Source organism: Lissotriton helveticus, chromosome 12 (assembly GCF_964261635.1).
Source record: "Lissotriton helveticus chromosome 12, aLisHel1.1, whole genome shotgun sequence".
Lineage (NCBI taxonomy): Eukaryota > Metazoa > Chordata > Amphibia > Caudata > Salamandridae > Lissotriton > Lissotriton helveticus.
This window is the reverse complement of record NC_136073.1, coordinates 153,450,814-153,478,563: the sequence shown is the minus strand read 5'-3', so window position 1 is coordinate 153,478,563 and position 27,750 is coordinate 153,450,814. Positions and strand designations below refer to the sequence as shown.

General features: G+C 45.9%; 1 protein-coding gene across 1 annotated transcript in view; it reads left to right on the top strand.

Moving 5' to 3' along the window:
- The window catches only part of LOC144798532 (hydroperoxide isomerase ALOXE3-like), a 109,194-nt gene that overhangs the window by 14,944 nt on the left and 66,500 nt on the right, over positions 1-27,750 (top strand). Inside the window, exons 2-5 of the mRNA XM_078669460.1 lie at positions 2,438-2,642; positions 10,066-10,147; positions 20,613-20,732; positions 20,889-20,992. Coding sequence (XP_078525586.1) covers positions 2,438-2,642; positions 10,066-10,147; positions 20,613-20,732; positions 20,889-20,992 — 511 coding nt within the window. The remainder of the gene's footprint in view (positions 1-2,437; positions 2,643-10,065; positions 10,148-20,612; positions 20,733-20,888; positions 20,993-27,750) is intronic.

Sequence of the window (27,750 nt, the reverse complement as noted above, 5' to 3'; positions counted from 1 at the left end):
TTGCTGTGTGCTCAGAATGCAGCAAATAAGCAAAGAGAAAGAAGTAATGAGGAGAAATAAAGATATTTCTCATTGTTATGCCTCCCCTGGGTAGACGTATCTTTTTGGCACATTCCCAGGCTTGCTAATTCTGGTAAATTTGATAATGTGTCAAAATCCATGGGAGTTTTGTGGAACACCCATGCAATGCCTTCCCAGGGCAGAGTAAGGCAATGCAGCGATTTGCGCTGAGCTGCTTTACTCAGGGCCTAAAAAAGCGGCCTTGCGTGGATTCATAATTCTCACTTAAAGTTTGTGTTGCTCAAGTATCACATTACATGATGCAAACGTGATGCAAACTGGGTTATAACTATGCCCTTGAGAGTCTAAGGCACCAGTCTATGAGTTGCTCTGAACCAAAGCCTGAGGACCTTTTAACTAAAGGTTCCCTGCTTACTGACATCTGAACTGCACAAAATTGAAGCAGTGATCATTGGATATTAGATGAAGACACTTCATCCAAAATTGTACTATAACATCTTACACACAATGTATATTTTGGTATATCACAAATAACAAATGGGGCAGAGGGGAGGCTAAAGCTAGGATACATCCCCATGTCAACTCAAACTATGAGTACTCTGCAAAAATTACAGCCAAAGAAGAAATGTAAATGTCCAAAATGAGTATTTATTGCAGAGTCCCTTCTTTAAAAGATGAAAACCCTCACCCACTAATTAGTGACAGTCTTCATTATAGGGATCCTCTTCATGCTGACAAAGGTCAAAGTGTTATCGGCATGGGCTTCAACTCTGATAGTCAGGGGAGCTCTTCTGCATGTTAAGATAGGGGACCTATGAAGTTGCAATGTGGTGGTGGTAACCCACTTAGCAGGTGAATAGGGAAGATGTTTTTTCTACCACCTCCAATACAGAGAAAGAAAGGTTAAACATATCTTATGGAGGAAAAAGCAATCTTATTTGTCTCCCTGTATGGCACTGGTAAAATTGAAAGGTGGAATGTTTGAAACCCGGATGATTGCAAGCATGTTTCAGCTCCTGACTTGCTAAGTGGAGCTTTCTTCAGGACCAGGATGAAATTCTCTGTACGAAAGGCCTTGTTAGGCAGTATAGTCAAAAGGCAGAAAACCATAATACTTGCCCCAAATGATCTTTAGGCACATTTATTGCCATTCATTAGTTATTAGGCTCTGGAGTAAAAGAAAACAAATATTATCTCTTTTCTTTGCTCCATTGAAGTGGCTGACTTATTTGTGAAACAGTGAGTGGACAGTGCAAACGGATTTGTGGTAAAATATGTCAATGTGCTCTCTTCAAGCATTTGGCTCATGCATCACACAGTGAAAGATCCCAACAACCCATCGGTCTTAATACGCTATCTTGCCATAGTTTTGCTTAAGAATGATTTTCACCCATAGAACCCACACAGAGGGCCAGGTGAAGTAAAAAAGGAAAAATAAAATATTTCTTGCTCATTAAGGAGTTAATGGGGGATTCATCTGACTTTTATAGACCCAAGTTGGTGTAGAAATTACTCTACATTAATCTTGCTTGGGTGGGCAGCAATAAATGGGATTGATCATCTGGCCATGCATGGTAGTTTTGTTGCAGGACCCCTGGTGAGATAGAGTATTAGGAAATACAGGCTGGAATGTTGTGCCTATGTTATTAATCCTAGTGGTTGTCGATGGATATCTTGTGCGTATGTACTTGTCAAAACCGTAGACCAGTATTATAAGATTTTGTATGGGATCACATCTGTGTGAGTTAACCTGATGCTGTTGTCTAATTATCATCTGGCAAAAACTACTACTCTTCAGCTTCCAGTGAAGGGTAGAATGTGATATTTGTTTATTCTTCAAATGTAAGGCACTCCTGATAATTACAGGTGGCTCTCCTTAAGTTACAATATAGTTAGTGGGTGCCTTATCACACTACAAACCCTACATAGAAGAGGTGTACTAACGTTTAAAAGGTAAGCTTTTACCTGTCAAAAAGGTTTATTTTTACAGGTCCAACTGTAGGTTTAAACTTCAGCATTCGGGCAACCATGGTAAGCCCTCTTTTCCTTGTCACACTAGTGGATGGCATAATATGTGCTGCAGTCTACAAGTAACATTTAACTTTGCATGCCGTGGGTGCAGTTTCTACACCATATACTATGGTCTTATAGGAGAACAAAATATGGATATCCCAGATTAATCAAATTATGCATGTTTTAGGGTACCTAGCACATAAACTGGGCACTGGATAGCGGTTCTCCAGTGTATAGAGTAAAACAACAGCATTAACAGGAATCATAAAATGGGGGGTAAAAATGCGAGAAAGAGGTATTTTATCGATTTTTCAAATATAATCACTATCATTTGACTAAATATCTGACAACAGAAATAAAATTGGGGTTATCCATGAAACTGTGTCTTCTTACTGTTCCTCAGCAGGACCAGTTTATTATCACAGGCGCAGACGATCTGGGAGACATTCTTCTCATCCGCCTCTACAAGGAGCCCCACCCCTTCTTTCCAGAGAGCAGCTGGTACTGCAGCAGGGTCATCGTACAATGTCCTCTGGGCAAGACCTATCACTTCCCGTGCTACCAGTGGATCGAGGGCTATCTGACCATGGAGCTCAGGGAAGGCTCAGGTACTATTCTTCTACAGCTGTTCTCCTCCACAATTCTAGGGAATATGTAAAAACTACAGAGCACCACGTTCTAGACACTGCACAATAAATGCAGTCTCATGTGCTTCAGAGCACTTTATTTATGTTCTCCCATGGTGGTTTAGTTTATTCGCAAGCTGGATGTGTGGGATGGTCTGTGCTGGTAAGGAACATAAGGCACAAGGAGATAAAGTCAACTTCCCAGGACTACGCAATAGGTTGGAATGAGAATGCTGGGATTAGAAATGAGGTCCTGTGGTTCCACTGCTAACAATTACTCATCACAAGACCATGAAGTGAGGCACAGGCAGGATATAAACCGATCTACCCAAAATTACACAATTGTATTCAGTCAAGTGACATTGTTAGAAAGCAGCTATCTGGATTGTACTTGACCAAGAGACCAAACTTCCTCCCAACACTCAGTCAAACACCAGGATATCTGAGCAGACCTAGCAACAGTGGCCACAGACTTTAGTCATCTTGCCCCTGTAGCCGAAATGCAGCAGCCCTCTATGCACAGGGGCCAGGAAGAACCCCAGTGCTAGTGTCACCTGGGTCTTAGGTGAGGCCAGGCACAGTGTATCATCATGTTCATAGAAATAACTGATTAAGCTTAAGCTGTTCATATTTTTTTGCAAAATATTTCATTATTGCATATAAAGAAAGTGAGATCTTTGCAAGAAGATCAAGAAACTTGACTATGATCCCAACATTGTGTTGGTTGAGGATATTAGGATGAGAGGCATCATCAATGATTGACTAATATTGAACCACTTGACCACTTTTCTGCCTTAAACTCTCCAGGCCGTTCAATCATGGTTCCAAGTCCCAACCCTTACCATGATAATGGACCTGGCAACAGTGCCTATTCACTTCAGTCCTCCAGTACTACTCCCTCGAAGTATGGTGAACGAGGTACCAGAGGGCAGCAGTCCTCTTCTTACACCACCCACTGGGCCTGCCTCCCGGGTTTCTGCAGGCCTCACTCCACACTGCGCCTCAGCTAAGCCACATTATAAATCACTTCAGTCACTCAGCATTTGCCTAAATAATCACAATGTCATGTGAAATATCAGTACTCCTACATTCTATAACTAGTCAACCACTAGACCAAATCTATTCTACAAGGGCCACAGACCATCCAAAGCAAAGACTTCACATTCACAAGCCTACCTGACCTCGCTCTGAAAAAGATTTCAATCACTCCATTTCTATTGTCCCCCATGAATAATAAATAGCCATGTACAAAATGGTTCAGGGCATTAACCCCTTCACCGCGGGGCTAATTCCCCCGCGGTGTGGGGGGATGGGGGCCGAGCGCGGCGCCGGCAGTGCTATTGACGAGCTTAGCTCGTCACGCTGCATGGTGGCGCTGTGTTCATGACGAGCTGAGCTCGTCATGACCACGGCCGTTTTTGTAGAACGCTCAGCCCAGAAGGGGAATTATCCCCACGGGGGATCGCCGCGGCGGTCGTGACGAGCTCAACTCATCATGAGCACAGGGCCACCGTGCCTCATGACGAGCTCAGCACGCAAGGTGTTAAATGTTCAGCCCTACAAACTGTAGTGACCTGCCTGTCTATTAACATCCTATTAGACATTGTTCTCAATTTCCACTTTTAAAGGGGGAAAATGAAACATGAAATGGGTACAGAAAGGCAACGTTCTCTCCAGGAGGGCATGTCTGATTCTGACACTTTAAATACACTGAACGCACTGCACCCCCTAGATGGAAGTGTGGGTAAGGTTAATCTGATTGCCTAGATGTCCAGGTTCTAGTCACTGGCCTAGAGACTAGCAATTATTTTCCCTCCTTCAAAATGCAAAATTTGCACTGAAATACACTTAGTATGGAATGAAAGAGTGGATTTTAGAACAAAAGGTATGGATTTTTTTAAAATTTTTTTAATTTTATTTAAGAAGTTTTGTACAGCGCTAGCCAGACCGCAAGGTATCGGAGCGCTTCACATAATTACAAGGTGGTGCAAAAAGAAAGCAAACAGAGCATATCAAAGTACAATACAGTGCACAGAGACCATCAAGGTGCGAGTCACAGTAAGAGGAAGAGGGAGTCCCCGTTCGGGCGGGGAGCAGAGTCTCTTGTGTGTGACATTCAGGGTGATCCCATCTGATAGTTGAGGAGCGATCCAGGAACAGGATTTTGAGCTGACTTTTGAATTTAGGGAAAGAAGGAATAGTTCTGATGTCGGGGGGGGGGTAGAGTTCCAAATTTTGGGTGCATTCCCGGCAAAGGACCGATGCTTGGTTTTTTGTTTTCGAGTTTTTAGTGGGATCAGGAGTAGGGTGTTAGAGCTTCTGAGGTTCCTGTTCTGACCCGCTTTTTTAAGTTTGGCCGCCAGATATTCAGGTTTGCCAGTGTGAAGGGCTTTGTGGGTGAGGCATGCTGTTTTAAAGTTCGCCCACAATTCTATTGGTAACCATTTGAGTTCTGTTAGTGCCGGAGAGATGTGGTCAAATTTCTTTATTCCAGTGACCATTCTGGCAGCCGCGTTGAGGGTTGTTTTCAGTGGAGCAAGATGAATTTTGGGTATTCCGGAGAGGATTGCATTCCCATAGTCAAGTCTTGATAACACCAATGCTTGGGTGGCTTGTTTGAGATCATTGGGTGGAATGAAAGGTTTTATTTTGCTAAGTAGCTTCAGATTAAGGAAGGCGCTCTTAGCCGAGATCTTGATGTGTTTGGTCAGATCTAGTTTAGAGTCAAGTGTGATGCCTAGTGATTTGACGGAGTCCGCTAGGGAGAGATTCTTATTGAGCGTGTCTATATCTTTTAGCCATTCGATCATTTGTGGGTTTTCTTCTTTGTTTGAGATGAGGAGTAATTCCGTTTTGTCAGGGTTCAGCTTTAGATGGTTGCTTGACAGCCAGCATTGGACTTCCTTTAGTGTTTCGTTGAGTCTGTGAATGTCATTAGCAGAGGAGATTTCCAGATAGATTTGAGTATCGTCTGCGTAGAGGTGGAAGGGAATGTTAGCTTTCCTGAGTAGGGTGGAGAGGGGTTCCATGTAGATGTTAAAGAGTTGAGGGGAGAGCACTGAACCTTGTGGAACTTCTCTATTGACTGGCTGAAGGTCGGATTCAAAGCTTCTCATTTTGATTCTTTGAGAGCGATTATGCAGGAAAGAAGAAAACCACTTGAGGACCACATTGTCTAGTCCAGCCCTTTCTTCGAGGGCTTTGAGGAGAAGAAAGTGGTCAACTGTGTCGAATGCTGCAGATAGGTTGAGGAGGATGAGGAGGCAGCATTGGTCTTGGTCCAGTGATTTGTGTATGTCATCAATTATGTTAAGGATTGCAGTTTCCGTGCTACACCCTTTCCTGAATCCTGACTGATGTGGGTCAAGGAGGTTGGTATTGTTCAAGTGCTGTGTTAGTTGTTGGAGAACACACCTTTCTAGTATTTTGGAAAGGAGAGGAAGATTGGAGACGGGTCTGAAGTTATTTAAGTCATTTGTATCAAGGCCTGGTTTCTTTAGCAATGGGGTGACTTGTCCCAATTTCAGGCAATCTGGGACGGTTCCGGTTTTTAAGGAGCTATTAATGATCCTGCACCAAAGTGGGGCTAGGGAGAGTTTCAGTTTTTTGGCTAGACGAGCAGGAAGGGGGTCGAGGGTATGAGATGAAGGTTTCGCGGTGGAGATAAGTTTGACTATTTCCTCTTCTAGAATGGGCTGGAAGAGTGACCATGGTTTAGTATTTGGTGGTGGAGCGCAACCAAGCATCCCCCCCATGCTGCTATGGGGTCGGGGAGAGCAGTTGATGACCAGTGAGAGCTCAATCTTGGAGACCTTGACATTGAAGAAGTTAGCAAAGTTGTTGCAACGTTCTTTGGAGGCCTGTCCAAGCGAGGAATCCGGTTTGGAAGTTTGTTATTTAATAATACTGAAGAGCTCCTTGGGTTTGTTTTTTGCGTTGTCGAGAGCAGATCTGAAATACATGGATTTCTTGTTCTTAATATGGTTGTTGTACTTCTTTCGGATGGATCTCAGTTTGTCTAGGTGGGAGATAGTAGGCACACTTCTCCATTGTCTTTCTGCAGCTCTTAATTGTCTCCTTTCTTCATTAGTGTCCGAGTCGAACCAAGATCTGGACGGAATGGTTCGGTTTTTTCTTTGTTTCAATGGTGCTAGATGGTCGAGGAGGTTTAGCATATTGATGTTATAGAGTGAGGTAAGATCGGTTGTGGATAGATTTTTGTCGTTTGGGAGGAGCGACTTTAGCCTATCTTCCATGACTTCCAGGGGAATCTGGGAGAAATTTCTCGACCATTTGGGGGGATCCTGCACAGGAGGCAGGGATAGGACTCTTTGGTTAATGTGGAATAAGATCATGTGGTGATCTGACCAGTCCACTGGGAGGATGTTGTCGATTGTAATTGTGTCTTGTTGAGCAATGATGGCATCCAAGGTCGCTCCTATGTTATGAGTTTCTTCAGAGCAATGTTGGAAAAGGTTATTGTCACAAAGGAGAGTATTAAGCGATTGGATTAGGGCGTTATTGGATTCTTTCCAACGTAGGTTGAGATCCCCCAAAATTATGTGGTTAATGTCTTTGAGTGCGCAATGGGCAATCAGGTCAGAAAGGTGTTCCTCAAAAGTAGTGTTGTTGCCGGGTGGGTGGTAGAGAAGGTGACCTACTAAAGGGCTGTTGTCCTTAAGCTTAACAGAGACCGATGAACATTCAAAGGAGCTATATTCGCAAGGGTCCATTACAGTGATGTCAATATCCTCTTTATGGATGATGGCTATCCCTCCAACGCGTTGGTCTATTTTGTCTTTATTGATGAGTTTGAAACCCGGGGGCACTAACATGTCAAAGCAAGGTGGGGAGCATTCCTTTAGCCAAGTCTCCGTGATGAACGCAATGTCTAAGTCTTGAGAGAGGATGGCTTCGGCAAGTTCCGTTGCATGCTTGTGGGCAGATCTACAGTTAATGAGCATGCAGTTGGTAGGAATATTGTGTTTGGTCGGCTACTTTTCTAAAGGGGCCCTCGGTATGAAGGTGAGGGCGGGTGGAGGTCTGGTAAGCGTCACAGGTGTGATATCTCTTCTGAAGCCCGTGATCACTTGAATCTTGGCGTTGGTGGCAATTGGGGGATGAGAACCATAGGTGGAGGCTAGTTCCATAGCTTCTTCATCTGACATTGCTGCAGCATATCTGAGAGGTCTATTTGATTGGGTCTCCACATCTTTACTAGTGTATGTCTCAGCTTCAGATGCGGGTGCTAAGGTTCTTAAGGGAGAAAGAAGTGGGATCCCCTCGTCAGTTCTAGGGGGCCTAGGTGGTCGTTTCTCGGGTGTAGGTAAGTTTCCAGAACATACATTGAGAGTAAAAGAGTCATTCGAATCAGCGGCCCTGTGTTGGACATGTCGGGGCTTACGAGTCTTATCAATATTGGAAAGGATGTCTTCCAGACCACTGCATATCATTTCAAGCTGACTCTCTAGTAGGGACAATCGGTGCGCCATATTTTTCAGGGCTGGTGATGAGCAGTTATGGGTAGGGGCATCTCGAGGGAAGGGGGGCCAGATCCCCATTGGGGGTTTAGTGCTGGGAAGGTCAGCTGGGCTGTTGGTATTAGAAGCCCTTGGTCGGGGGTTAGGTCTTGAGCTCTTCCTCCGGGTCGGTTAGGGTGATGCGGCGGTCCGTAGACCGGGATCTAGGGAGGGTGTTATGTTGTTGGCGCGGGTAAGATTGCTGGGGCGGTGGAGCTTGGCCTTCTCTGGTAGGTTGCTGGGGGTCAGTGGGCTGATATCGTGGGATGCTAGAGTGATTACGAGGAGGATAAGATAGCAGGGGGAGCGGGCGTTGGTCGTCTTTAGAGACCTGAAGGATGTGGTTCACAGGGACAGCGTGTTGAGGGGTGTTTCTGAGGGGGGGACTGGGGTGTCTCATCTGGAGGGGGGAGGAAGATATTTCTAACTCCTGCAGAGGGAGGTAGCTTGGGGCATTAGGATGGGGTGGAGCAGGACGTCATGACTGTAGGTGTACTGAGTAAAGGGTGGGGAAGAGGGAGTCGAAGGCCTCTAGGTTCTCATTATTGGCCTGTACCAAAATTGTGCCATATATAGATTTTTGGTTTTGAATCTTAACATTACTTGGAGCCTTTTCACAAACTGCACTTTGTAATACGTTTATTTGTGCCATAGCTGAACTACTCATGTACTACAAATGGTATTCACAAACCTATGTGGGGAGACTTCTGCTTCTCTTTTCTTTCCAATGCAGAGGTAGGTATATATTTTAGTAGAAGATGTGGAAGGAGCTTGGGGGATTGACTGAAGAATGGGGAATATTTATTACTAAATGGGTAGACAATTAGTGAGCATGAAGGAGGGCCTTACAGAGTGGTAAGGAGGGGTTTAGAAAGCATCATGCTAATACAAACACCCACCCACAAAACAGTATTCTCATTGCTATTTACCAAACTGCTCTTCTAAAGACACTACAGGCAAAAAGGGCCCAAGCAGTCATAAATATATTCTATAGCGCATCCTTGGAGTACGTCCAGCACCACACATGGCCCTCACAGGCACTGCAACATACTCAAATAGAAAATAATGGAGGCAGGGATTGCCCCATAGGAAATGTTAGTTAAAACACATTATTTCAAATTTACAATTACACACATACATGCACACAGCCACAAATACACAGACACTCACACACATATATAAATATTTGAGTGTTAAAATTCATATTTAATTAACAAATGTATATTCCATTAAATATGTTTTAAATAATTAAATACCAATGTATTTTTTATCAGAAATTAAAATTAAGTACATTCAATTAACCAAATAAGTTTAATCAAATTTACCAAATAATAATTAAATATAAAAAAGATAGTGAGGATGGTGATTTAATTTAGTTTAAAAAACATAACAATTGTACATTAAACTAATATATTTAATTATTTATTAAATATTTAATTTATAAATTAATGTGCTGTAACATGTTTTTCTTATAGTTCTTAGTTTACAACAACTATTTTACAAAAAATATATTTTTATTATTTTTCCTTTATTTTACCTTAGGCAGATCTTGGCAGTGGTGGCAATGACCTCTACCATCGGTGGGTCTGAACATTGGAGGGTATCCTAGTTTATTACTGGCTAAACAGGGTGATATACACAGTAGGTTTTACTTACTATTGTGCCACAACATTGTGAACCAGTTACATGAAGCTTATATAATAAGGACGCTTGTTAAATCAACATTAGGAAATGTAAAGGAATAGACATATCTGCATTTCAATGCTTATGATGGCTGTGAAACCACTGCTTTAAGATGCACTTGAGAATCTTTACGGTAATCATAACTCCTAAGATACCCCATGGCATTATAAATTGCTGATGGTTGTTTCATTTTTTCCCCCCAGCCCATACAGCAGCAGATGAAACCCACCCTCTACTTCTGCAGCACAGAGAATTGGAGCTAAAAAGCAGAAGAGAATCCTACAGGTCTGTGTAAAATCTGAGAAATTGCATGTTGTGCAGAGCAACGTAAAAGGAGATGTGTAGTCAATGATCATAATGTCCATGCATGTCAAGTTTAGATAGTTGCAGCACCTTCATTGGCTTACCACCAATTTCTATGGGGGAGGTCACTCCATGATATATAGTGCTACTAAGCAGCCATTCGATTTTTTGGAAGAGAACAGTTCCAATATTACAGGTAGTAAAACTGAAAAATAAGTTGTGTTTACCGTATGTGGGACCAGGGACAGACTGGCATTTCAGTCACTCTAGCATTTCCCTTGTAGTGTGCAGTCTAGGGGATGATTTTAGAGCAGGATACATTGTCATGGCCCAACCATGCCCTCATAAATCCATTTTAGTAACAGATTGTCAGGCTGGTTTGAAAATTCTTACCCGGGCTGATTTTGATTTACCCCCAGGTCCTGTCTGCGATGGATATCACTGGTGTACATGCAAGTGAGGTCTAGTCAACCTGTGATCTCTATATTGTGGTGGTACAGAAAATGACATGCTGTGTGTATGTTCTTATAGGAAAGATTTGCATTCAAGTTTTTCATGGTATGGTTGTAAGGTCTGTTGCTGTTTTCAGTGTACCCCAGAAGAGAGAAAATGAACAGAATTCTTTGCTGTGTGGCTCATTTGTCAGTGGTGTGGTGATGAGTGGTGGAGTTGATCTACGACCTATTGAGGGTGCTATGAGAAGACAATGAATGCCTTGTAGTGCATCAGTGAAGAGTTGAAGTAACAGTCTATGGGATTGCATGGGAGTCTCCATCTGTCTTATACACATGAGGAGTTAGGGCCTGATGGCAGATGGTTACTGCTTCACAACAGTGACGGATATCCTGTCTGCCGGAATATAAATCCCATTATATCGTATTGGATTTATAGTTCACTGGATGTGATATCCGTCACCGTTGTGACAGAGTAACCCGTCCGACAAGATCTAAATCAGGCCCTTAATTACTAAACTCTTTTAGATACAGTTTCAGATCTTTCTAAATAGCTTATTGTGTAACCACTTAATCACTGTTTTTCTTTTCTTATTTCATTTGTGTAATAAATTATATAGTTCAGCAACAATGTGATTCTGTTGAGGAATTGTGTGTTATAGCAGCAAACAAGTAAAAAAAAGAAAAAAAAAGAAAAAAATAACTAAAATAACTTAGCTGTAGATAGATATCCACCAAATCCTCATATAAAATATGCATTGTCAAAGCTAAGTTTTTTTTTTTTACAAATGTTTATTAGCTACTGGTCTTGGCTTGCCAATGCTTGTAGTATTACAGTGTTAGCATGAGCAAACACAAGAAGCAAATGGTCTTCTTAGATAGTAATTTGCTATCGTTTCAAGATGGCCACCACACTGAGTCTATCGTAAGCAAGGGATAGACCTAAAGCCTACTCTAATTACACATTAAAGTATTTGTTACTATGCAATCTGCCATGGTGAGAATGTTAAAATATTAGGCGTGAAGAGCTGTTTGGGAATGTTCAGCATAGAAAAGCATGAGGGATGGTGGAATCTTCTCCCTCGTCTAGTAAAAAATAGGTAAAATACTACACACTCCTAAAGGTGTTAAATTCAGGACTGTTGAATTTGATATAATGGCATCTGCATTATCTCTTTTGGTCATTTGTAAAATAATGAGTCTCCTCATTTATTACACATGGTGCCAGGCCTGTTGATTACACATTTATATTAGAGGTTGCCCACTTTGTCATGTACCTGAGGACTCACTTGATGAGTATTTGGAGTGAGATTGTTTGTTACCTGATTATTGTGTACCTACCCAAGGAACGAAACAACTGGTGATCTGTTTGTGTTGTAATTCATTCAACTGTACTTTATACAGTTGTGGACATAATACTTGTTTGATGTACAATCCAGTTTGAGGAGCTGGTTCGCTACATAATTGGAGTAAGTTGTAATACAGTTAGTTGTTGCTAAAATCTGGAGATTCAGGAGTTATCTGCTAGATCCCCTGAAATATATATTAATTTAGTCTACGTGTTGTATTTCACCTATTTTAGTTGGTGGCTGCAACCCTGAATGGCTGTCATTGGTATACTGATTTAGGGTAAGAATCTGAAAATAAGCGGGTGAATTCTGTAAGCAAGTATTAAAAGTTAGTTTCTGTGGTTTTGGGGTATGCTAGCCTAGTGATTGTAATAGTGTGGGGCCCTAGGCCCCCATGCATATGTAGTGACCACACAGACGCGGTTAGTTAGGGTGCAAAGGCAAGTGCGCCCAGCCCCTTTTATTATGAGGATCACATGTCCTGTGATGCCTGTGCTGGATGGGTGTGGGGTGGGGTGTGAGCCAGCCCTCAGTGAGTGGCTGGTGACAGAACAACTAGAACAGTGACAAATAGGTCAATACATCCCTCCAACACTTTAATCAAACTGGAACAACAAAGTCCAACCTGTGGAAGAGAATTAATTAATAAATAGAAACTTGCACTGAGTCTGTTCAGCTGCTTGCAGAAACAAGTCAATAGAATATCTGCAGCTAGGATCACCAGTTATGTTTGGCAGGGTTCAGTGTTGCCCTGCGGGTCCAGTACTCCTTAGACTCCAGGGGTGGAAGTTGACGCCAGTGTCTCTCTATGTCCAGTTCTCTGTGACGGTGCAGGTGGAGTGATGTTGAATCACCCATCAGTCCTGGTTGTTGTGGCATCCTCTCAGATGCAGCATTGCTTCTCTCTCCAGATTGGTGGAGTTGTTACAAACATCCCTCTCACCAGGATGCCCCTCTCGCAGGTGTTCCCCTCTCCCAGGATGTCCCGGAGTCCCTATTCACCAGGTTTCCACTTGACAGGGTGTACTTTGCCGTGCCACTCCAACGCCCCTCACTAGATGTGTGGAGGAAGCGCTATAAGTCCCACCTTTAAGTCCATAGCTCCACCTGAAGGGTAGTTGTTTACTCCTGCCACTTAGCACAAGACCTTCGTCTTTCTGGGACCTGCGGAAGGTCGGCTGTAGACTCATCTCTTGTGGCGGGACCCGCTCTCACCGGTGTCCCTGAGGTCTTTACCCCTGGTCGCACGGTCTGGTGTGGAGTGGTCGGATCCTCTTCTTCAGGACATCCGAGCAGCCTCACCGTCCAGACTCCTGTGCAACCCCAAAGATAGATGTCACAAATGGTCCAGCCTGCTCCCCTCTGCAAACACCAGGTTTGCTCGGTGTTCCAAAGACTCTTGAATAGCTGGTTTCTCCAAGTACCATCGATGCTGTCAGGTACTGTGCTCCATGCCAGATGTTCTTGCACTCAGTCACCTTTGCCTTCTGGTGTGCGGGTTGTCAGATCACACACTCCTCTCATCTTCTCTCTTCTTCTTGAAATTTCTTCGCAGTGGCGTCATGCCACACAATTCCCCGTTCTTGTTCTTTCACTTTGCGACACGGTCTCATCCAATCAGATCTTGCACTTCTTCTTTGATCAGGCCTCTCCATGTGATGTGCACTTCAAACGGGTCTCCCTGGTTCTGTCCTACCCCTAGGATAATGCAATCTCTTTTTGTGGTGACCAGACCTGTTGTTGCAACCTTCTTCCATTCATTACTTCTGACTTAAGGTCAATCTTGTCAGACCTCTCCTCAGTCCTCTTCACGGACCTCTCCTCAGTCCTCTTGTCAGACCTCTCTTCAGATCGCTGCTTCTCTGACCTCTTCTCAGGTCATCTCTGCCGACCTCTTGCAGGTCATCTCCGCTGACCTCTTGGAGGTCATCTCTTCTCTTGAGGATGTGCTCTAGGCACCTCAATACCACACCGGCGTGGCTCTCTCTTTGCAGCCTCCTGTCACGCTGGCTCTACAGGATGAGTCTTTTCGTGTGACCACCTGGGCCTGTTTCTTGTAGGGCGCTCACTCTCGGGCTCCAGCCCATACCGTCCATGTCCGGGGTGCATCTTCAACGCAACTTCTCTCCTTGCGCTCTTACTTATTCATCGGATGTTACGCCACTTCTCTTCATACAAGTACACTTTTTTCCCCTACCACGTTGAGCTGCATCAGCTGTCCCTGTGCTGCATTCATTTATCTTGGTTATTGTTTCTCACCAGTACTTTCGCTGGTGTGTGTTTTTTCTTCTAGCTTTGTGTAGCTCACATGGTATTGCAGGATATTCACACCCTTGGCCTAATTCAAGGCACTCATACAACCCATTCTCCTCCTCTTGCTCCTTTGCCAAAGACAGCAGTTTGTTAACCGTATGCGGCTTTGCCTAAGATTCCTTTCACTTTTCGTGAAGTGCTCAGTGTTCAGTTTTTTTTTTAGCCAGTCGTGGTAGCACAACATGGCCACTAGATGGCACTGTTGCATTGGTCCTAGGCCCGGCAGCTTCCTTCAAGCTGTGGGCCTTTGTGCTCTCTATCGCGGAGGTTTTCCTGCCTCCTCGAGACATCATACTCCCGGCTGCCTCTCACCCGGAGGCACACATGGGCACAGTGCAGGTTTTTCTCCACGTCCGTGCAGGCCCTTACTCCTGCATCAGATGCTTCCTGCGGCACCATGGAGCGATTCGCACTTTTCTTTCCTGCATGGCTCCCCACATCACAGCCGGTGAGTGAAACGCCATCTTTGTCTGCGGGCAGTTACCTTGATGACTCTGGGGTGGCAGGACGCTTGGAGGCTTTGGCTGTTTTAGGCGGCTGCAGCAGCTCCCATCATGCTGCTGGTCGCTCAGCTTATCTTTTATGCCGTGACCATGTTCCTTCCTCCTTGGGGTTCTCTCATGCCACCCGCCTACCCTGCGCACTGGCAGCTGACAGCGGTTTGCTCCTAGGTGCTTTCTCTTTCACTTCCACTGCTGGGCACCACTTTTCACGGCCACAACCAGACCACCATATTGGGCTGCACACCATCACGCAAACACTGCACTCCACGCTGTTACTTGAAGCGTAAAAGGCCATTTTATTAGGACAAGGTTGCAATCATTTAGACTTATTAACAGTACATCAATGCAAGAAATGTACGTTCCCATCCCATACCCCACGCATTCTCCATTCTGCCTTCTCAAAACCATCTCACCTGTTTGACTCTTCCCCATTCACTCGATAACCTCCTTCCTTTCCCCATTCTCACCTTCACTTGCCCTGCAAGCATCCTCTGTTGACTTTGCCTTCATTGCTCATTGCCTCCCGTGCCACGCTATCAGTCACCTGTGTACTGTTCTCCCCCCACCCAAGGGGTGGATCCGCCCGTATGTGACTCCCCACCCCTCCAAAGTACCGCCAACCAGGGAACCTCCGTAGGGCGGTTACCTGCCCACCCCACTGTCCTGTGCACCTTTCGCCTCCTGCCAGCTGACCCTGCAGCCTCCCAGTGGACAACCATCCACCACCTCACCCTGTGTCCTGCAGCAAAGTACCATTCTTGGTACAAACGTGAATCGCGAAAGGTGCCCCTCCAAAGCGGGCCCATGTGCCCTTCAGTCTGGCGCGCCTAAAGGCTGCCTCCACTCAGCAGCACCTGGTGAACGACCATCCACCTAACATGTGTCCCCTGCAATTCAGGAACGTCCCTGGGACAAACCCCACCAAGAAAAATTGCTCTCAACGCAGTGATAGTCCATCACTCCACCTGTACCTGCATGCCGGGTAAGCAAAAACATCCCATGGGGCCATTCCCTGCCGGAAAATGGCACCCCCCCAACGCGGTGAACGACCATCCACCACCTGGACCAATGCCCGTATGAACCAGCAACATGTCCGGGCCCAATCATTAGACCCAAAAAATTGGCACCCCCCTCGCGGTGAACGGCCATCCACCACCTGGCCTGCATCCACCACTTGTACTTGTGCTCAGCAAAACAAGCAACCTTTCCGGACCACTCTATTGGCCACCCAAGGTGCCCCCCCTCTCTGAGGTGAATGACCATCCACCCCTTGTACATCCGTCCTTTGCATCCCTTGATAAACAAGGAAATTGTTTGACCGCTCCTGGTCCACAAAAAGTGCCCCCCCCCAACGCCGTGTAGCATGTAAGTTTGTTCCCCTTCTATATGTAATTGCATCGCATCTGTAAGGAATGATTAACCTTAGAAGTTCATGATGACAAAGAGGCATTCAAGAGCGTGACGTGATCTTCAGATGATCATATGATTCCAATGAGAACAAACTTTGGTCTTAGTTAAGCATCAAACTCCTGCATGTTCATCCTCACTTCGTCTCTTATATCTTCGTGCGTTGGATAATTGCCCCCCTCGCAGCGAACGACCGTCCACCACTTGTACTTGTGCTCAGCAAAACAAGCAACCGTCCCGGACCAATCTATTGGTCACCCAAGGTGCCCCCCCCTTTTCCGAGGTAAACGACCATCCACTCCTTGTACATCCGTCCTTTGCATCACTTGATAAACAATAAGATTTGTAGACCGCTCCTGGTCCATAAAAAGGTGTCCCCCCCAACGCTGTGTAGCATGTAAGTTTGTTCCCCTTCTATATGTAATTGCACCGCATCTTTAAGGAATGTTTAACCGTAGAAGTTCCTGATGACAAAGAAGCATCCTAGAGCGTGATGTGATCTTCAGATGATCATATGATCTCAATGTGAACAAACTTTGGTCTTTGTTAAGAATCAAACTCCTGCACGGTCATCCTCACCTCATCTCTTATATCCCCTTGCGTTGGATATTTAACTGTGGATCCCACTACATGCAGTGAATGACTATTCATCAATCCGGGACTGCATCCCGTACACTGAATGTTCTCGGGCCAAGCTTCGGCCATGCGAGGTGCCCCCCGTGGATGACCATCCACCATCTGCACCTTTGTCCTAATGTAAGTGAGTAACAGTCCCCGACCATTCTTGGACTGGGACAGGTGCCTCCCCTTGAAAAAAGGCCCCCACCTTCAATCTCACCCCAAACAGTCCCATCACCAGAGCGCCATGGCCTGGACCTCCAAATCTTTAACCCCCAAACCGTCTTCCCCCAAGCACAAACCATGCACTTGACCAGGATGCCCCATGCTCCGTTCACTGGAAACACATCCCCCGCCAAGCATCCCACGATAACGCCAGACCTGACTTATCCCAGTAAACTTCTCTCCCTCTAGTATCCTCAAATCAGGGCAACCTCACATTTCCTGCGACCCAACGGCAATCGTAAAGGCACAAACATCCCCCCCCACAAATTTCATTCGACTGGTTCCCCATCATCTCACAGCCCATGCTTCTGGTCCCTGCTCCAGGGACGCCTGCACACCCGCTAGTGCGCCTCCTGTGCGGTCCAAATGCAGTGAGAAAAGCCACACCATCCAAGCGACTGCCCTGGCTCCTGCTCTACTTTCAGATCCTATGGTAGAAAAAGAAAATTAGTCCTGCAAGACATGCATCATGGACCCCAGCCCTCGTACGACAGTCGTCCTAAACACCGCTGCAAAAAACCCATGCCCCCAGTACCTTCGTCGCCACAGACACCATACTGTACCCCCAGCACCCCGAGTCAGCAGCCCCCCCCCCAGGACCCCAAAAACCATACGCGTCCGCACGATAACCCTGACACAAAACAGCCTGCCTATGCACAAGGCCAATAAAACCAGGAGAAACGCCTCTCCCCTTCGGAAGGAAAACAACGTCCCCCCCCCACACTCCCCCAACATCCTCCACTCTCAATACCATGTTATGTTTGATACACACCCCCCTTGCCCCCGAACAAACCGACACCAATAATGCCGCTACAACCGGCCCCCACTGCCCCAACGTCCGGGCACACCTCTGTCACATCTGTACCGCACCGCACCGCATAGCTGACGTGCCCACCGTGGCCATAACCGCAAGTCATTCGGTGGCCGCACTTGACCCCTGCAACAATAAGGAAACAGTGCAGTTACCATGCACCCCCCCGCAGCAACCCACTCAGCCCCAGCCCTTCTCACACAACTACTATTCCGCACGACATCCCCCTCACACCGTCCCAGAGCCCCACTGCGCCCCACACAACCACACCAGCCGACACCCACTTTCCCCTCAACATCCATGCCATCTCTCGTGCATCATATTCGTAACATTATATTCGTGACATTGTCCGAGTAAGAAAGCTGTATCGGTCACTGCGCGATCCCCCGACAGAGGGCAGGCCGCCACGGACCCCCCTACTGCTTCTGGCCAGCGTTTGGAGGCCGTTGTGCACCCCGCTGGCATCACACCTACTGCCAGGCTCGATCACCAGCTTTGGTTCGCCCCCCCACCGGGTTGCCACAACCATGTGGGCCCAAGCACCACCGGGCCTCGTGCTGTGCTTGCAGTCCCTCAACCCTGTCCCCTATACCCTTCACAGCGCCACCTGCAAACTCCGACAGGAACCCGACGCCTGACCCCCCCTCCATCCCCCCCAAGCCGTGGAACCCCAGCTATCTCCGGTGCACCATGACCAACTAAATGGAGCAGGTTCCCATAATGGAAGGGCCCATACCTCCACCTCGCTGCTAGAAAAAGATATTCGCCTGATGGAACCAGTGCCGGCTCCGAGCATCGTCATTAAAAGATGCCCACAGCCCACTACCTAACCACACATAAAAAAGCCCGCTACAAAATTAAGGTGCCCTTGTCTGGAGTAAGGGATGGAATGCCACCGAAAAAACAAGAAACAGCTGCCATCAAAAATCATCCCTGAGCTTAATATGGGCCCGAAAATCGCCCCCCCCCTTGTGGCACCCCGACACGGGCTACCCCCACTCCCCACCGCCCAAGCCAGAAGGCGGGTGAGAAACCCCCCCCACAACCGCTACGAGGTCCCTCGCAGCCGCGCACACAGACTCCAGCCCCATCCCCTACCCCCCTAGGGCGAAGGCAGCATGTAACGCAACCACCAATGATGCCACAGCAGCTAACGAGGCCGCAGGCGCGCACGCAGCGAGGCTCCACCACCCGCCCCCGGCACAGGATGCCCCCCCTTACCTGCCACGTCCGATGTGTCCGGTGTCGGCTCCTCCTCGCAAACCACCGCCGTGGCAGCACCCGGCCGTCCCTCGCACGTGCACAACTTTTCCTCGCAAAACGCATCCAGGCCCAGGTCTGCGCCTGCTGTACACACCCGCCGTGACCTCTCCACTCGGCCTGATCAGACTCTCACGCACCTCGTGGCAAAGCCAGCCGCCATGCCGCAATTCTCCCTGGGGGCACCGCAAAAGATCTCCCTAGCCCCGCCTCGACAAATCGGCCTCCTATCCCCTAGCCACCCCCAAACTACCAACTTTCCTAACAAACTTTAAAAAGCCTCCCGGTGGTGCTCAGGTGTCAGGAAGAGGCCGGATCTTCCTCTCCTGACACCTTTTATGGCCTCCCAATCCCACCCCTTCCTTTAACCCCTCTAGCCCCGCCCCCCACCTTGTCCTTCCGCTATTGCGCGAATACCCCGGGGGAAGACTGCTCTGCGACCTTCACTTCCCCTGGGGGCCGCATTCCAGCACAATACCATCTGCAGCCCTGTACTTCAACCACCCGTGACTGGGAACCTCGATCAGAGCAGCAGCTCCTCCTCCTGTTGCTCGGTCATCACAGCAGAGGCTGCAGGGCCTTCAGCTGACTGGCCCCATTCTGCCTCACTTCTCACCCCGTCGCACTCTTTCAGTTCTTCACCAGTGCCGGGTGGGGGTCTGCCTCATCACTGGCTTCTGGGGCTATTTTCCTTTCCCCACGATAGCTGTTTTCACTGCCGCCCACTTCCATGCACCTTCTGGGGCTCACCTCATGTCCGGCGGTCAGTCATTTTGATGCGGGTGGGCTCCCACTCAGCTCCTTCAGTTGGGCCTCAGTAGGCTGGTGGCAGGAGCATGCCACCAGCTCCCAGACTCGCCACGTGGTCTCTCCTTGTTCGTATGCTACCGCACACTTGCGGGTATACCAAGTGCGGGGTGGGCTCCTGATCACATTCTTCACCCAGGAGCTTTTCACATGCCCCGCGGGCCATCATGCACGTCTTGTGCCTGCTCGCAAGGGGTGCCCTTGACACGTGCAGAACTCTCCCCCTCCAACCACCAAACAAGCAAGGCGGCTGCACATGAGGGCTCAGCCTGCTCACCACCAATGTAATAGTGTGGGGCACTAGGTCCCCATGCATATGTTGCGACCAGACAGACACGTTTGGTTAGGGTGCAGAACAGGTCATGGGCATTATCAGGGTCACAAATCCTGTGAAGCCTGTGCTGGATGGGTGCGGGTAGGGTTTGAGGCAGCCCTCAGGGAGTGACTGTTGACAGAGCAACTAGAACAGTGATCAGCAGGTCACTACAGTGATGATTATCCGAGTGCTTAAAAATTAATTCCTTAGCAATATCTGAAACCAATTCCTGGATTACCTTCTTTGAATAACACCAGTGTGAAATGTCGATCTTACAAAAGTATGGTAGAGTGAATTTAATTGAGACCTAAGTTTTGCAAATAACCCAACTTTAATTTCAGTGATTGTTTAGTATATTATAAAGTTTGTCTCTCACATTTTCCCAGGTGGAGAGATTTCGTTCCTGGAACACCGAGATGCATCGACGTCAATTCTGCAAAAGAGCTTAACTCCAACATTACATATTCCCTCCTCAAACCCTCCTCTCAGCCTCTCTACAGAGCTACGTAAGTATATCAACCTTCAAGAATAGTTTAATAATAGTGCAGGGGGTGAGAAAGGTAAAATACCTTCATTGCCTGAAGGTGGGACTAAGGCCAAAGGATGGTCGAGTTGTGTGTTCTTTCTATCACATAGTGTTATTCTTTCCTTTGGGTTTGCAGACATGTGGGGGAGAAGTTGAAGATCTTCTCTGGCTGCTGCGACTCATGGAAGTCCCTTGATGACCTTCAGAGGGTGTTCTGGTTCACCAGAACACCTGTTTCAGGTTTGTGTCCAATACAAAGATGAAGCACCTATTGAGCAAAATGTTCTTGTATCAGGACGACAATAGTGGTTCCAGGAGGAAAGCCTTGAAGAATCTGTTATTTACTTGTCCAATTTGTCCAAGTCCTTAAGAGCAGTTTGATTGAACTGATAAAATGCATCATACCAGACTGCATTTTTTAGGTTCTCTCACAGTCTTCCAAGGTTTGTGACAACATGCTTACTTGGGCGAATCTAAGAAAATCTGTGGGGTCTGTGAAATTTTATTACAAGAGAAAGGTCTTACATGTGTCCCTGTTATTGGCCTAAACATAGCTTGAGAAGTTTCCAACTCTTCATGAGTTTAAATCTAGGTGTGATTTCCCCCACAAACTAGCAATATTTCTTTGCAAGTCCTTGTTTGCAGTCCTTAGGGGTGTGCCATTTTCTCCTGAGTTAACTTTTAACTGATTTCTTGACAATTTTGAAAAAGTACAGATGATGGTGAACTTTTTTTTCCTGACTTAACTTAAAAGTGGCACAAAAGCCCCGATTTTCACACTATAAAAACCCCTCTATAAACTACTAGGCATCTCACCCTCTTAAAAGTAAGTAATAGTTGTAATGGCAATGAGATCAGAACGTGAGTGATGGCTTGGATTAAATACATTTATTATTCAACATAGCAGCTTTGTCCTGCATCCTGGCATATCATTACTTTGACATGGCCGGATATCAGCATTTTAAGCTTATTCTTGATGCTTTGGGTTTCATGGTGATTAATGGGTGGAACACCATTAGCAGGGAACAAAGGGACACATGCATCAAGGTAGACTTTTGCAATTCCTTAATTGTGATTATTAAGGAATCGCAATTAAGGAATCGCAAAAACCTATGCATGTAGGAATGGCTAAAAAAAATTGCGATTACCAAACATTCCTTAATTGTGACTCACAAATTGCGAGCCGCAATAAAGAAATGGCCTCCTATTCATTACTATGGGCCTATAGGCCTATAGGAATGAATGGGAATTGCATGTGCAATTTGTGAGTACCCAATAGGTACACGCATATTGCACATGCATTTTCAAGGGTGCCAGGGTGCCAAATGGACACCCTGTTGCACTCCTGAAATTGATATGTGAACACATGTTGCACACACATATGCCCCAAGGGCATGTGTGTGTGTAACCTGGAACTTTGAAAAATGCACTTTAGTAAAAAAAATTACGTTTTCGCTAGTTACCACTTGGTATCATTTTTCGGTAATTAGCGGCCCCTAATAGCAAAATCGCTAATTTAAATGGCATCTTGCATTGCATTGAAGGCATCACAATTTGCAATTCCTCAAATGCAATCGCAATTTGCGATTTTTGCATTTGGGATGATGCATTCCAAATGCAAATAAATCGGAATCTGCCCGTTTGCGACCGGTGTTAAGCTTGATGCATGTGGGGGTAAACGTGTTCTTTTGCTAAAAACGTCTGGTGTGTTTATGAATCTACATGAAGTTTAGCAGCCTGTTCGCAAGATATGCCCAAGGCGGTGCCCTCAGGGCCTCAAGAAGATGTGGCAAGAGAATGGCAAAGTTAGGTCGGTCAATTGATAAACGGTTTGCTAATAACTTTTGTGCCGTTTCACAAATTGCACAGAATTCGAAAGATAATTATTATGTTTAACTTACTGCTGATTTGCTAATTTACATATAGATCCATCAACGGCGACATGAATGAAAGGAAGCAAAAAAAAAGTATTCATCTCCTTCTAACATTGGTGCCTTTTTAAACATCTGCTTTTTGTAAGGAATTCACGTTTAGTTTCTGACTGGTGTGCTAAGCTGGGTCCTTTTCTGAAATCATGGTCACTGGTGATGTCAGATATGAAGTCTCCATTGATGTGATCAATAATGTACTTTGATAAATCATGAGGGATGTTATGTTTGATGTCACAAGCAATGCATGACTGTGATGCAAGTTAACTATGTGTGTGTGTGTGGGTGTGTGTGTGTGTTTTAACAAAAACTGCATACCTACCAATACAAGTTAGAACACTAATCCAGGGATTAGAATTCGTTTTCATTCTGATCATTGACAAATATGGGCCTTTACTCATGTTACATGTTGATTTACAGCTACTTTGCTTCCCATCAATAACCCTTGCTAAGTTATCAATTGAGGAAAGATCCTAACTAAAGCTTAATATTCGCTGCTGGTGTTAAAAGCCGTATATAGTGAACTCAGCCTATCTGCTAACATAACGAATAGCAGAATATGTCAATGCAATTAAAAGGCAGGATATGAGATATGCCACTGCGCCCCATTATTAACAGGCCACAATGGAAGTGTCAAATGTTTGAAGTTATTTGCTATTGATGTCAGAAATTGGTAACAGTGGATTGACATTGGAGCGAAGTGTAGTAAATGGATACAAAAAAGTATTTCCATTAGCATCTAAAGTTATGAAAAATACAGCCAATTATATGTATTTTTGGAATGGCAAACTGGAAATATAACAGAATGGAAATGTTCTCCCATGTCTAACCCGGAAGTGATACTGGAAACTGTTCTTGTACATAACCTAAGACTAAACTGACACGTTTCTATCAAATACAGGGTATGCCTTTTTGCGAAAATCCAGCAGAGGGCGATGTTTGATTAAACTTGTTTTGATTCAACACAAACCAATCGTTACTAACGCACTTTTTAGGTCTCGCTGATCCAACGCGCATGCGCTGTCAGCGAGACATTTAGTGACTGGCTTTTGGAAGTGCTTCCAAAGCGGCCACCAGCTTACTCTCGCATGCACAAGTACGCGCGCCACATTTCCTTTCCCTTTTGTGGCGCTGTAAAGGCGTGTGCGCGATTATAGAAAAAGAAAATCTTTTTTTCTATTTCTTTAACACTAAAAGTAAAGCACGGGTGCCGCGATTATAGCAAAAGTAAAAAAATAGAAAATAAATTCTATTTCTTAACTTTTGCTATAATCGCGGCCCCCCCGCTTTACTTTTAACATTAAAAGTGAAGCGCGGGTGCCGCAACTTTTATTGTTAAAAGTAAAGCAAACCAACAAAGCGTGATCTTCCCACAGAATCAGACAGCCAATGTGGAACCTTTTCCAACATAGCACAGCGCTGTTTCATTCTTAAACATTGCAGAGTTTGCCCTTGTTTAATTTCATTTTGAAGCCAAATATATTCTCAGTAATTCGTGAAATCTGCTGACGTGTCCATCGAGGTGACACAGTGGCCTGCATGACATGAGGTCGGGCGATTTCAGAGTGGTAAAATGTAACGTATATCATTACACAGCCACCTGTTAATGTAGGTTCTGCATTGCATGCTGGCTTCTGTGCCTCGCTCCTCCAGCTGTCCGAGTACGAAGCAGTGCCCTGGCTATTCTACTATGCAAACGTACAGCATACATGTTCAGGACTGATAAAAGTAACTGCGCTTAGGGTGCTTTCCTTTTTAGGTCTCGCTAACCCGACCACACACACACACAACCACATCCACACACACAACCACACACACACAGCCACACAACCACACACACAACCACAAACACAACGCACACACACAACCACACACAACCACACACACAACCAGACACAACCACAACCACAACCACACACACAAATACACAGAACCACACACACAAACACAACCACACACACATACACAACCACACACCCACAGAATCACACACACACACAACCACAAACAACCACACACATATGCACACAACCACACCCAAACACCCAACCACACCCACAACCACAACCACACCCACAACCAGACATAAAAATACACACAACCACACACAAACACAACCACACACACACACACACACACAACCACACACCCACACAACCACACGCACAACCACGCACACAACCGCACATTCAACCACACACACACACAAACACACAAACAACCACACACACGCACACAACCACACCCAATCACCCAACCTCACCCACAAACACAACCACACCCACAACCACACATACAAATACACAGAACCACAAACACAACCACACACACATACACAACCACACCCCCACAGAATCACACACAACCACAAACAACCACACACATATGCACACAACCACACCCAAACACCCAACCACACCCACAACCACAACCACACCCACAACCAGACATACAAATACACACAACCACACACAAACACAACCACACACACACACACACACACAACCACACACCCACACAACCACTCACAGAACCACACAACCACACACACACAACCACACACACACAACCACACACACATACAACCACACACACAACCACAACCAAACACACAACCACAACCACACAACCACACCCAACCACACAATCACACAACAACACACAACAACACACAACCACACACAGAACCACACACACACCACAACCACACACAACACAACCACACACAACCACACACACAACCACACACAGCCACACACACACACAACCACACACACAACCACATGCACAACCTCACACACACAACCACACACACACCCACAACCACACACACAACCACAACCACACCCACACACACAACCACAAACACAACCACACACACACACACACACAACCACACACACAACCACACACACACAAACACACACACAACCACACACACAACCACACCCAACCACCCAACAACACCCACAACCACATCCACAACCGCACACAACCACACATACAACCGCACACACACACAACCACACACACAACCACACATACAACCACACACACAACTACACACACAACCACACAGACACAACCACGCACACAACCACACACAACCACATACTCAGCCACACACACAACCACACATACACAACCATGCACACTACCAAACACAACCACAACCACACACACAACCACAACCACACACACAACCACACACACACACACAACCAAACACACACACACATAACCACACACACAACCACCCACACACAACCACACATACCCACACACACACAACCACACACACAACCACACACACATAACCACACACACAACCACACACACATCCACACACAAACACACACACACAACGACACACACAACCACAACCACACACACAACCACACACACAACCACATACAACCACACCCAACCACACAACCATACACACAACCACAACCACCCACACAACCACACATCCACATTCACACACACCCACAACCACACCCACACCCACAACCACACCCACACAAAACCACACCCACAGAACCACACCCACAACCACAACCACACACGCAACCACACAGAACCAAACACACACACAACCAGACACACACACCACCACACACCCACAACCACACACACAACCACACACAACCACACACAATCACCTAACCACACCCAACCATACAACCACACACACAACCACAACCACACACACAACCACACACAACCACATATCCACACTCACACCCACAACCACACCCACAACTGCACCCACACCCACAACCACCCACACACACAACCACACTCACACAACCACACACACAACAACGACCACACACACAACCACACACACAACCACACACACAACCACAGACACAACCACACACACAACCACACACACATCCACACACACACAACCACACCAAGCATTGGCATAGCCAATAGGTCTCGCCTTTGGGACCTTATAAGTGTTTACCTACGCAACAGTTTATGTGGTTGCACCAAGGATATTGTGCTGCATAACTAAATACTTAGAAGGTCCCAAAAGCGAGACCTATTGGCTATGCCAATGCTTGTTGCATTAGACACTAGCAGTGCTTAATTTGCAACAAAATAAGAGCTAGGCCCCGGCGTTTTCCTTAGGAGATGGGGTGGTACTTTTCTGTTTTTGTCTTCGTCCCTTTACTGCCCAGCTCTAGCTCACTGAGGGTCAAAGCTTGATGATGAAAAAATCTTTCTACTCCTTTTATTCTCTACGTAGCCTGCTTTTACTATGCAAGTACTTAATGTTGTACTGAGGCAGCTTTAATCATGATCTGGCCATCTTTAGAGACTAGAAGTGTTCATAGAACAACAGGCCAATGGAGCAACGCCCCTCAAGGATCCTTACACTTACTCACATAAAGTGACCTTTATCCTTGAGTGGCTCTGTAGCAATGCAGAGCTGAACAGGATGGGCTCCTAACATCATTTGTTCTTCTTGTGCCTTGAGATTCAGGGAAAGTACAGTTAAAGGTAGCTGTGTTTGAACGTAGATAAGCTTTCTTTCTTTCTTTCTTTTTTTCTTTCTTTCTTTCTTTCTTTCTTTCTTTCTTTCTTTCTTTCTTTCTTTCTTTCTTTCTTTCTTTCTTTCTTTCTTTCTTCCTTTCTTTCGTCCTTTCTTTCTTTCTCCCTTCTTTCTTTCCTCTTCCTTTGATTGTTTTTTCCTTTCCTCAATAATTTTGTATAACATTGAACATGCTGCATCCTGGCTAATTTGCATTTACCTATTTTGACATCTCATACAATTATCTAAAATCTCTGTCCCTGCACCACTAAAACATGAAACAGGAGCATGCGCTTGCTGTAGACACACTAGGGCTTATTTACAGGCCCCGTGCGCCGCCGGTGTGTCACTTTGTCCCATTTTAAATATGACACACCTGTTAAAACATATGCTCTTTCCAGACATTAGTAAATATTGGAATGATGTTTGTGAATATAGTAAGGAAAATATTGAATATTACCGATATATTGTCTTATACTATAATAATTTGTAAATCAGTCGTTATTACAACAAAATTGACAGAT